This window comes from Chanodichthys erythropterus, chromosome 12 (assembly GCF_024489055.1).
Source record: "Chanodichthys erythropterus isolate Z2021 chromosome 12, ASM2448905v1, whole genome shotgun sequence".
Taxonomy (NCBI): Eukaryota; Metazoa; Chordata; class Actinopteri; order Cypriniformes; family Xenocyprididae; genus Chanodichthys; species Chanodichthys erythropterus.
This window is the reverse complement of record NC_090232.1, coordinates 4,528,329-4,540,825: the sequence shown is the minus strand read 5'-3', so window position 1 is coordinate 4,540,825 and position 12,497 is coordinate 4,528,329. Positions and strand designations below refer to the sequence as shown.

Genomic DNA, 12,497 nt, shown 5'->3' with positions numbered 1-12,497 from the left:
GCCCTCCTTTCACTTCCTCCAGTGAGCAGCAACTGCAAAGCAGTCAGAAAGAAAGAATGTGTTTGCCTGCTTCAGCATAAGGGATGGGGTGGTGGTGAGACTGGGTATTGCTGTATCCAGGTGTTACAACGCAGGCCAGTACTGGAGCCAGGCCAGGTCATGTGGACCTCAGACAACAGTAACTCGGAGCATATGGAAATACAGCTGCTGGCTTTGCATATATGCCACGGCTGAGTAAGTCACATATGCACACACACACACGCACAAATGCGTGCGCGCCACAGAAACTGAGGCAGTACAAGTGCTGAGCTCAGCAATGTTTCACGGAGAAATCCCTCATCTGACACTCATATGCATGCACAAATTCACACATGCATAAAGCATGATGGGCCTTCAAATATGCTTTTCCAAAAAAGCATCACAAAACTGCATGTTATAATGTGCAAATGTCTCGTTATTGTAACAATTGCACAATGTTTTTTTTTTTTCCATAAATGATTCAATGAATCAGTCCTTGAGATACAAAAAGCTGAATTTCTCTCCTCTGCAGAATAGCGCTCAAGTCCATGCAGCAATAGACGGAGTGATTGATTGAAGCTTGCATAAACCTTGATAAACAACGCCTCTTGTCGCTTTAAGTTTCATGACCCATTTTGAGGCTGAAACGTTGCCGGCGGTGATTGATGGCTTCTGATGAAAAAAGAGAAGAAAAGCGATGGGATGTTTACAGAGAGAACATTGTCCTTCATTGTATCTCTCAAGGTCTGTTGGAAGACTTTCTCTGGAGGTATCGCAGGAGACGCTGGCTGTGAGCTTCCATGCATACAATGACCGATGAGGAGGACGACGCCAAAACAAACAAGTGCAATAGCTGTAACAAAACGTGGTTCCTTAGCAACACGTTCTTTAATAATCCTGCTGTCAGTGGCAAACAATATAATTAAAAAAGAGGGAGTGTTTCAGCTGGGACAGAGCAAGAGAGGTCATAATATCACTCTGAAATATTGAGTTTACATTCAGAATGTAGGTGTTACTTAGCGACAGTTCACCAAAAATTTTAATTCTGGTACTCACCCTTATGTCATTCCAAACCTGTATGACTTTCTTTTGTGGGACACAAAATATTTTTCAAAATTTTAAAGAATGTTGGGTAAAAAAAAATACTGAAACAAGTTTTCTGGAATAGAGCAAACTATCCCTTTAATAACAATGACACATTTTGACTGTATTTATGTAGAATTTACACATTTCTTTAAAGTCAGCAAAAAATGGCTGCATTTATTTTATCAAAAATACAGTAATATTGTGAAAAATCTAAAAATACTTTTAATTTTAGTATATTTTAAAATGCAATTCATTTCTGTGATGGCAAAGCTGTTTTCAGCATCATTACTCCAGTCTTTAGTGTCACATGACCCTTCAGAAATCATTCTAATATGATGATTTGCTGCTCAACAAACTTTTTTTCTGATCAATGTTGAAACCTTGATTTCATGATTGTTTGATAAATAGAACAGCATTTAATTGAAATAAAAGTTTTTTTTTTTTTTTTTTTTTTTTTTTTATTTAATGCGTCCTTTCTGAATAAAAGTATTAATTTTCTTAATCTTAAAGACCCCAATATGGAAGCTTGTTCCTGCCACTAAATAAAATAAAAAAGGTAATTGCAACTTTTTATCTCACAATTCTGACTTTTTTTCTCAGAATTGGGAGATTTAAACTTGCAATTGTGAGTTATAGTCAGAATTGCGTTATAAAGTCAGAATTGTGAGATAAAGTCACAATTCTGACTTTTTTGTCAGAATTGCAAGATATAAACACAATTGCGAGTTATAAAGTCAGAACTGCATGATATAAACTCGCAATTTTGACTTTTTTTCTCCGTATTGTGAGTTTATATCTCACTAATTCTGACTTTATAACATGCAATTGCGAGTTAAAAGTGAGAATTGTTATATAAACTTGCAATTCTGAGAAAAAAAAATTCAGTCTTATTTCTCCTCACAATTGGACATTATGTCACGCAATTCCTACTTTATATCATGCGATTCTGACATTATGTCACGCAATTGTGAGAAAAAAAGTCAGAATTGTGAGAAAGTGTCACCATTACCTTTTTTATGTTTTATTTTATGGCGGAAAGCAGCTTCCATACCCCAAACATTAGTGTAGCCTGTAAGTAAATAGGGTCCATTTTGACTCCATGTTGACTTGAAAAGACCAATTTTCCTGAAACTTTCCACATGAAGGTGAGACTATTTGCATTTCTTATGCATGTTATTGCCGGTTCATTCCCTGCCCTGCGCCGCCTTGTAAAAGTTTTACATTCTATCTTAAATGAAGGGAAAATCGCTGTCAAGCTGTGCGCGAGAGTGAAAAAAGAGCTCAGTTCTACTCGGCCTGTTAATCAAAGCCTTGAGTGCCAGCGCTGTGTCTCGCGTCTGCGCTAGATTCGGGACTCATACATAAAGATGCTCCACTTCACTCCTTTTCCCTCGCTCCGCAGCTCTGGGTGCTGACACTTACTCCAGAGGCCTTCGACAAATGAGTGCACCATCTCCCGTCTCCTCTTTCATCAGATGCTAACCTTTTCATCACCCTTCAATGTGGCAGCCATCATGGGCAATCATCTGGCCCCAGTCAGATTAATGATCTCAGCGCCTAGAGTGGGTTGCCTACTCACTGCTGTAGTGCAGGAGTCTAATTGGATTGCTAGGGGTCAGTTTGAGTATTGTTACAGGGTGACCCTGACAGTTGCACTTGAGCTCGGCAGTGGGAGGACCGTTGTTATTGTTGAGAGTTAAGAGTCACATGCGACAACATAAACAAGTGCATATGAGTTTGTGACGCAAACGAAGGGGGAAAGTATTGGATGCTCTGACACAAATGTCACTGGTGATGGTGGAGCCGTGGCCTACAGGTTATCGGACAATGCTTGAGTCGTGATGCAATGAGAGTCTGAGTCCAGCCCAATTCAACTGCCCCATCAAACAATCACCACAGAACGCATAAAAGGGGGCGCATAGACATGAAGACTGGAGTAATGGCTGCTGAAAACTCAGCTTTGCATCACAGGAAAAAATTACATTTTATCAAATCTGTTCAAACAGGAAAATAAAGTTAAAAGTTTTTACTGTATTTTGGACCAAATAAATCCAAACATTTGAATGGTAGTGTATATATGTTGGTCATAGGTTCATAATAAAGATTATTCAACAAAATGTAATCAATTTATTTATTTTTTTCTATAAGGAATTAAATAATTAAAAGATTAAAAGGGATTTAAGGGAATAACGAAAAATAAATAATGGCTGAAGTTCCAGATCTATAATAGTTATTAAGAAATCAATTTAAACTTTTTGCAAAAAAAAAAAAAATATATATATATTATATATACATACACACACACACTGCTTTTATAAGATTTATTTTTGGCGATTTTTGCCTTTATTATGATAGGATAGTATAGAGTGGACAGGAAGCAAGTTGGGAGAGAGAGAGGGGGACCAGATGGGGAAAGGTCCGCAAGCCGGGACTCAAACTTGGGCTCGAAACGCAATGGCACTGCCCACGAGGCTATCGCCACTAAACAATTATTATTATTATTATTTTTAAATATATTCACTCTTATTTGTATGTCTAATATGTCAAAAACGCAAAATGTTTCTTGTCTCATCACATTCAGTTATGAATTACATATATTATTCATAATTAATCATATATTAATCAAATAATGTTTTCAAATATTAATCAAACAGCATGTTTTCAATTCAAATCAGCGAAATTTGAGTACAATGTTGAGCCGTTCACTGAATATTTCAATCAATTGTCAAATATTAAACATTTAGCTACTTGCCACGTACTCGTTCTAAAACGGATTGGAATTCACACTTGTATTCTGTGAACAGTAAGCCCCACCTTCTTTGATTTGATTGGCCAGCTCACTGATGAGTGCTGTTAGACCACTGAGGTAGACCAGCCTAAACATGTAACTTTTAAAACTTTTTTTTTGTCATCCAAACAACAAACAGTGCAGAGCGGTGCATAATAGAGTACAACAGAGCAGCATCAATAATATCAAATATTGGGTGGGACAATTTGGCCATTTCTAATTATTGGGGGGACTTGACCCCCTCGATGTCTATGGTGGTTATGGCTCTGGTTTATATACACAGGATTAATTGTTTCAAAACATTTGCATATAATCAAATTCTTAAATTGTTTAATTTCTGAAAAGATTAAAGATTAAAAACAGCATGCATATACTTCAATGGAATCCAATGCATTCCTGTAGGTTTTTTGTGGGTCATGCATTCTAGGGTTAAAAACAAAATTGACGTCAGAAGCTTGCAAAACCACCTACCAAGTACTATTTATGACAATTGCTACATAATCAGTGAATTATTAGAAGCTGAAGAGCTTGTCATGCAAGAGCCGAATGCAACCACATTCTTAAGTAATCTTGAGAAAGCGCCATATGTCTGCTTTGCGGGAGCCAAGACTACTGATGAAACAGGCTCTGTTTTTTACACCTGAAATCCACCCGCAGAAGTGAACCTGTCAGAAGGTACAGCGAGAGTCTCGGCAGAGGCACTAATGATATCGCTGCATATTTAAAGATGCTTCACCTCTTATAAGGCCAGCTTCTCACTCGATTCGACTGTCTTAGAGCAGTAGCCATGCACTCTGCATGACAACTATATTGCAATAACTCCCAGAATTGACTCATGAGATGGAGAGCGCTATCGCTTTGTCATTTTCAATTACTGATGCTTGTCAGTAGCAATGGGATCAGTGCACTGATGTTATCTCAAGCAACCAGATCATTTCAGCTCCATTACACGGCGTGTTATCCAAAAATCTGTCGCTGGTTTCGATGATAAATGAGTACTGTGATGTAGTTAATATGAGCCAGCACATCTGATAATGTAGAGGACTCAATCTCAGGGCCGTGCAATCAAGCAAAAAGTGTGAATGCAATCACTAAAGGGCGCGAATGGACTCATTTACCGATGCATGTTGGTTTGGAATAAGCGGTTACAATGGCTAATGGCGTCTCAATAACATTAGGTGGTTGTGCGTGCACTCTAAAAAGTCCCTTTTGTGTAACATTTTAGTATTGAAAACGAGTCAGCCAGAGGACAGCCCGTCTCATTTTCTTCTTGTCTCATTCTTAAGAAGAAAAACTCTGTGTATTTTACTAAATGATCCATATGGTCTGTCTCCCAGCATGAAGACGTGGCCCACGGAGCCGCGTGATCCGGAAACCTCTTTAAGATTTCACGGTGATGTGGCTGGGTTTGGCTCTCTCCGGCGGGCCGACTTGCTCGCTGTAAGAAGGCAGCTGTGGCGCTGAGAGAATTACATAACACACATTTCAGCAGTCATCGCCTACAGTAATGGGAATCCGCTCGGATCCATGGGCCTAAACAAGGGGGCGGATATGCGAGAGCTCGCGGCCAATGCCTGGACTGGCCCAAGCGTTGGTTGAAGATGGTTTTTATGGCGTGCAAAACTAAGTTTCAAAGCATCCAAGAATGGGAAAATACACTCTAAAAAAATGCTGGGTTGCTTTTTTCCCCTACCTAAACTCTAGGTTGAGCCTGTTGGGTCATTTTGTTGGGTTATTTTTTCCATGGTTGGGTAGTTGTGTAACCTAGCCATTGGGTTAGAGGCTGGTCAATGTAACTGACAGTTGAAACAATACATCACGGCTCAACAGACCACTGGACGTACGACAGGAATATATGAGAAAAATAGAAGAAAACGAATTGAAGCGGAGAGGAGAAAGAACTTTGAAAACTGGCTGCAATGGGTTTTGGATATAGTGCAAAAAATGCTGGGTTAAAAACAACCCAAGTTCGGTTGAAAATGGACAAACCCAGCAATTGGGTTGTTTTGTTTTAACCCAGCGGTTGGGTTAAATGTTTGCCAGCTGGGTAAAAACAACCCAGCGCTGGGTTTGTCCAATTTTGACCAAGCACTTTCTTGGCAAGTAACCCAAATTGGGTTGTTTTTAACCCAGTGTAGGTTTTGTCTTTTTGGTATCTTTTTATTTCTGGCTTCTGAGCTGCCGGGGGTTTCGGAGTGGCAGAGACTGCAGCACAGAATATGCATGCTTAGCACTTTTGCTCAATGCCTCCTGTCAATCCTCATAAGCATGCAACTACAGGAGCCGTTCTGCAGCTCGGGACATGGGGCTGTGACATAGGATATATTTCAAAGGGGGAACGAGAAATGTGGCATGTTTTTTTTTTTTTTGGTTGTTTATCTTTGAGGCTTTGCATTGGAGTTTGGCAAGATGGGAGGTATGGGTTAAAAAGGGTTGGTTTATTCTTAGACTTTTCCTTGGGGCATTTAGTCAAGAAAGCAACGTAATGACTTTAGAGGAGCGTTCCTGTAAGTAGTTGACACTGTGAAACACACAATGTGCTGCCTTAGCACAGTGCATTAGGCTCTTTGGAGAGTCATTACAGTATCAGTTACAGAGTTTGCCCTGGCCTGAGGCGGCAAGAGAAAAAAAAAACTTCTGGTGGATCCGAGCGCGCAAAGATCCAAAAGTGCATAAACATTTTCTTAACCACATCCTGATTGCAATCCTGACATGTAAATATAAAGAACTGATCAAACACCCTCGCTGTGATTACAGTATTAGCATGTAAATGAAAGATATTTCAAAGAGCTGTAAGTGTAGTTTTCCTTTTGTGCTTCTCAGTCAGATTTCTAATGCTTATAAGTAGTTTCTTGCTTGCCATATGTATGACAAATCATGTAAGAACAGCTGGGAAGCACCATTAAATGACTGAAACCTCATGCTGTGGGAAAAGTACTATTTTTGACATCTACATTCATTAAGATTTTTTCTTTTTTTATTTTAATTTTACTTTACTGTTTATATAATTACATGATTAGTAAAATACAAAGTCTGACAAAAAAAGAGCAATTAATACTCACTGTTTTGTGTGAGTTGTTTTTAACTTTTTGTACTGATGTCAATTATAAGATTATTCATAACAAATGCACAATCTTTTGGTTTGCATTCATCAATTTCCAAATAGAAATAGAAAGCAATAAATTGAAATGTACCTTTTGATTGTAACGTATTTAATTCAATAGTTCAACAGACTGTAAAAAACATTTTTTCTTTTGTCAAGTCAACTTAGATAATTAATTTGGTTCAGATAACATAATATTTTGAGTTTCTGTTGATTGATTTAATCACCTTCATTGTATTAACTAAATTTTTTTCAAAAAGGCAACCAGGTAACTTACTTTAAGTTAAACCAACAATTCTTTTTTTACAGTGCAGTAAAATTGAGTTAAAACAAACAAATAAATAAATAAAATAGAATAAGAAGTAATTGCATCAGTAATTGCACTGGGATTTTTCAGTGACACTTTCTGCCGGTTACGTCGATTCGCCAGTTGGTGAAATGATGACAAGTGACTGTATGAGTGAGTCAAGGAATCATTCATTCAACCAACTCGTTCGAAAACTTTGCTTCATTCATGAGCGAAACATGTCTTGATAAGAGAGTCATTAAATCATTTTCCCGATTTGTTCAAAAGCTCTGATTCATTCAGGAGCGAAACAAGTGATTGTCTTTATGAGTGAGTCACTAAACAGATTTGTTCAAAAACAGTGAATCATGCACTAATGCCGCTACTGTGTGTTGCAACGTTTCTGCAATGGCTTTTCATTTGTGGATGAATTTGCTGGCAATATGGTGTTAAATTCTAATTTATTGAATTGTTGCATAAAAGCAATCTCACACTTGCAATCATGCTGTTTTTTGGGAACAGCCGCACTCATGTGATACTAAAATGACTGACATTGTGATAGAAGATTCTGGTCATATCCACCTCTACTTATTAATGTGGTTAAATAGTGGGAAACGTCTCATGAAGGCATTCTTTTCCTTGCCCCCCTACCACAACATGTTATTGCAGCTGCACGCAAGATTTCAAAACCAAGTCTAAAAATATCAGACAGTTGAAATGAAAGCAATGAGAACAAAAGACATTTCAAGTTCCCCAAGTCCCAAAATAGATGCAATGAGACAAAAGCACTCCAGAATAGTCTGATGTGCCACTGTATCCCACGAGTTCCAGAATGGTCATTCGGTTTCGATGGGGACAGACGCCGTTCCATTCTCTGTTCCAATTTTGCAGTTACCCTTCTCCACAGGAGTATGTGAGTCACACTGACAGTCTCTTCAAGGTGAGGTATTTTGGATATCCTCTGTCATGGCTATAGGGCATGCGATGGTTGATGGAAGGGCTTCAGGCAAGAAACTTTTGTTCTATATCGAATCTTGCGACTACACAATCCCCTCTCATCACTTTTCAATAGGTCCTCACCTGACATAGCTGGATACTTGAGCCGCATATTAAAAATTGAATTGGATTTTTCTTGTAATATCATATTTATGACCTGAAATGGCCTCTGAGGTCTTTGAGTGCAATGTGTCGGTATGCTGACTGACATTTTGCTTAGCTAAAGTCAGGGTGTTTTTACACACAGACAACGCACATCATCACCATCCACATTTAGTCAATTCGAAGCACAACCAGAAGAATAACCTAGGGTGAAAAGCTGCAACGTCTAGAGGATAAGAAGACTTGTAGGCCTATCAAAGCTTGGAAGGAGGTCTCTACTGTTCTGGCCTATTTTTTTCCACTTACTAGGGATTACACGGTTTGTGAGCAATATTCGCTGCTCTGGAGGAAGTCTGGCCTTTAGGATCACTTAGCACTATGGAGCACCAAGGGCACAGTAGCTCTACTGAGGTCAAATGTCAGTCTTTGAGGATTTCTTATTCATATTAACCATTTAAAGTCAACAGCAAAGCCAAACTCCAGGCTCCCTAGCTCCAACATGCACACTTACTAGTCCAACTACCAATGCAGTTGAGATATCTATGAACTTTTCTACTTCAAAATCAAGATTTTATGTTAAAATTGACATGCACTCTTAAAAATAAAGGTTCCAAAAGAAGGCTTTTGCAGTGATGCCACACTCTAGAAAATGCTGGGTAAAAAACAACCCAAGTTGGACAAACCTGGGTTGTTTTAACCCCGCGGTTGGGTTAAATGATTGCCCGACCCGCTGGGTAGTTTTATTTAACTCAAATGAACCCCAAAATGTGTTGGAAATTAATAAGTTTAAAAATTAATAATTAAACATTTCCAACCTATTTTAAGCCACCCATAAAATAATTTTTAAACAATAGTTGGGTTAAATAAATGGGCCAAACATTTAACCCAACCCTTGAGTTTGTCCATTTTCAACCCAACTTGGGTTGTTTTTAACCCAGCATTTTTTTTTTTTAGAGTGCATAGAAGAACAATTTTAGGTTCCCAAAAGATCAGTGAACAGTTAAGAACCATTTCTTCTTGGTGTGAAGAACATTTAAATAATCTAAAGAACCCTTTTCCACTATAAAGAACATTTTTGTGCAATGGGAAGGTTCCATGAATGTTAAAGGTTCTTCATGGAACTGTAGATGCCGATAAAGAACCTAATTATTTTTAAGAGAGTGAATGTAAAAGTGCATATTGTAGTTTCTGCAACTGGTTACCATTCTACGGTTTCTTCCCCATTAGATTCTATGCAGTTCACTTCAATTTAAAAGTCAATCTAAAAAAAAAATAAAAAATACTGGGTTAAAAACAACCCAAGTTGGATTGAAAATAGACAAACCAAGTGATTGGGTTGTTTTAACCCATCAGTTGGGTTAAATGTTTGCCCAACGAGCTGGGTAGTTTTATTTAACCCAACTATTGTATAAAAATTACTATGGCTGGCTTACAATGAACTCAAAATAGGTTGGAAATTAAAAGTCAGATACATAATTACCAAAGGCAACAGTAATAATCAAAAGGTGAACATTTATTAATAAACATTAATTTCCAACATACTTTGGGTTCATTTTAAGCAAGCAATACAGTATTTTTTAAACAAAAGTTGAGTTAAATAAAACTACTCAGCAGGTTGGGCAAACATTTAACCCAATCACTAGGTTAAAACAACCCAATTTCTGCTGGGTTTGTCCATTTTCAACCCAGCATTTTTTTTTTTTTTTTTTTTTTTAGAAAGTACAAATATTTAATTTCATGTGAATTGTCACTACATGAAATTGTATACACACCTGCATACAGATCCATTTTCAAAATGACCAACACTGCATGACCATCTATCACAACTCAAGGTTAGTTAGAGGAATAATAACCAAATAATCCAAGCAATAAACAATGGTTTCAAAGCACTGCATGCATCATATTGAGAAAAATGCAATCACAACCCATAGGTTTATAAAAATGGCCGAGCAATCTAAAAATCAATGCACGTTGTGAAGGCAATGCACCGGCATCAATGGATGGACCATGCTTTGCCCCTTCAGCACTGCGGAGAGCTCAACTCTGCGCAAAGCATGCCTCCATCCATGCGCTCGCGACGCGCCACAGTCATTACTCACATGTGCACGGTGCAAACCAATTCTGTTCCCTAAATGGATTTCATAAATCTCAAATCGTTGTGAATGCACGCCGGTGCATAAACCAACGTCCATGTGGATGTCAGTGTGCTTTGTCCACGCGCCGCATGGCACCATCCTCGTGAATGGGAAAAAGTGGCATTTGCATGAACATGAGTAGATTAAACATACGATTCTACACAGTTCCGTAGATTTGCGCGCTATATACGTCTGTCATGCACGTTTAACTGCTAGACACATTATGAGTCAATCACGCGCGTGCATTTATATATAATGCAGTAGAGTCGAGAGTCTGTGCAGTGCCGAGGGGACTGAAAAAACACTGATAGGACAGATGTAGATCTATTATTCAAAGAGTCTCTGTTTGTATTATTCACATCTTAATTTCTCAGCCTGTTTGGCTTCATTGCACTTGGTCGCAAGAAGTAAGCATGAAAACATCAAATTATTTCAACCACGTGGTAGGCTATTTTACAATGCATATGCAATACTAAAAGGTACCGTACGCAGAGTTGCAATTATGCAAAATGCATTAATTATTGTTTGTCGCCTCTGTGTAAGTTGCGCGCACACGCAAGAGCGCACTGACACGAGAAAAAAGTTGGATAAATTGCAAAGACAGAGATAAAATCAATTCACCTGCTGCCAGTTTTCCTCCAGCGACGGCATCGCGGAGAAGTAGCCAGTGTCATGCACAAGTTGAAGTTCTTGAAAAATACTGTAATTGGCCAGAACATCCATGTTTGTGCAGCTAAACGGTGCGTTTGAGAGACTTTGATTCTCTGCGCGAGGAATCCGCGTTCGCTTCAGCGCGAGCGACTGAAACATTCAGATCAGTCACGAAATCCGAAACGTTTCAGTTCACTATGGACTCTAAAATATGTTTAATAGTAAAGGATCCATCCATCCAGGTTTGTTTTCTTTCCTCACAATGTTTCTGGAAGGTGAGCTGCAGGAGCACAGTAGCTCACAGGTTACTGTGTCAGTCAGTGTGGGGAGCCACCGTAGCGTCTGCGGATGCCCGCGAATCAAGGGGGCGTGTTTATCTGTCAATCAACTTCGTGCGTAACCATATAAGGAAAAAAGGGACGAGAACTTTGGTGGCGATTCAGAAAGGCGGAGCTAAACGCGGAAAGTGGGAGGAGTTCGATGCTGTTCTGGCCCTATGATTCGTTCTCCGAGTTGTCACTCACAACATACATGCCTTTGAAAGCCGAGCTATTTTTAGATCGCTATATAACATACGAATCAGCGTTCGAGCCTCATTCGAAGCAAGAGCTTCCAGAGAGCCACATCAAGTCTGTTCAACGCACTGAAATGCTGAAGAAAATACACATTTTAAAACACTCTAGACGATAAAAGAAAGATTATGCTAACATAAACACTGAGAGAATCCGCACAGCTGAAATGGTCATCACTGTTGCTGTGTGCGTAAAAGTGGTTGTTTTGATATCCGCGATGTTTAATTTGATTTACTTGCTCAAATAGCCGTGAAATGAAGTGCACAAAAGTTCACATATCTGTATGATAAGAGATAAATAGGTATAAAGAGTTCTGTCAGGTAGATTATCAGCTAAATATGAATGCATTTGCTTTCAAAATCCCTCAAGGTATACATTCATACCTATTCATATTTACATGTTGCTCCAAAGTACTTCAAGTCATTATGCTTTTTTTTTTGTAAGTTCTATCTATCTATCTATCTATCTATCTATCTATCTATCTATCTATCTATCTATCTATCTATCTATCTATCTATCTATCTATCTATCTATCTATCTATCTATCTATCTATCTATCTATCTATCTATCTATCTATCTATCTATCTCTATAATGCACTCTGTAACCCTGACTTTTGATTTGCTATGTGTGCCGCTTAACTCGCGTGTTATTTACATGGAAATCAGATGGCATATAAGCTTGAGTACCTCTTTGAACTATAAGTACTTCGCAGCCATCTCACAACATCCCTGACCTTGTGTCATGCATGTAATTAGATA

At 38.5% G+C, this 12,497-nt stretch overlaps 1 protein-coding gene across 1 annotated transcript in view; it reads right to left on the bottom strand.

The window, feature by feature from the left end:
• klf7a (Kruppel like factor 7a) overlaps positions 1–11,470 on the bottom strand; it is a 43,010-nt gene extending 31,540 nt beyond the window's left edge. The window contains exon 1 of the mRNA XM_067404469.1: positions 11,136–11,470. Coding sequence (XP_067260570.1) covers positions 11,136–11,324 — 189 coding nt within the window. The 5' untranslated portion in view covers positions 11,325–11,470. The remainder of the gene's footprint in view (positions 1–11,135) is intronic.
• Between the last annotated feature and the right edge of the window lie 1,027 nt (positions 11,471–12,497).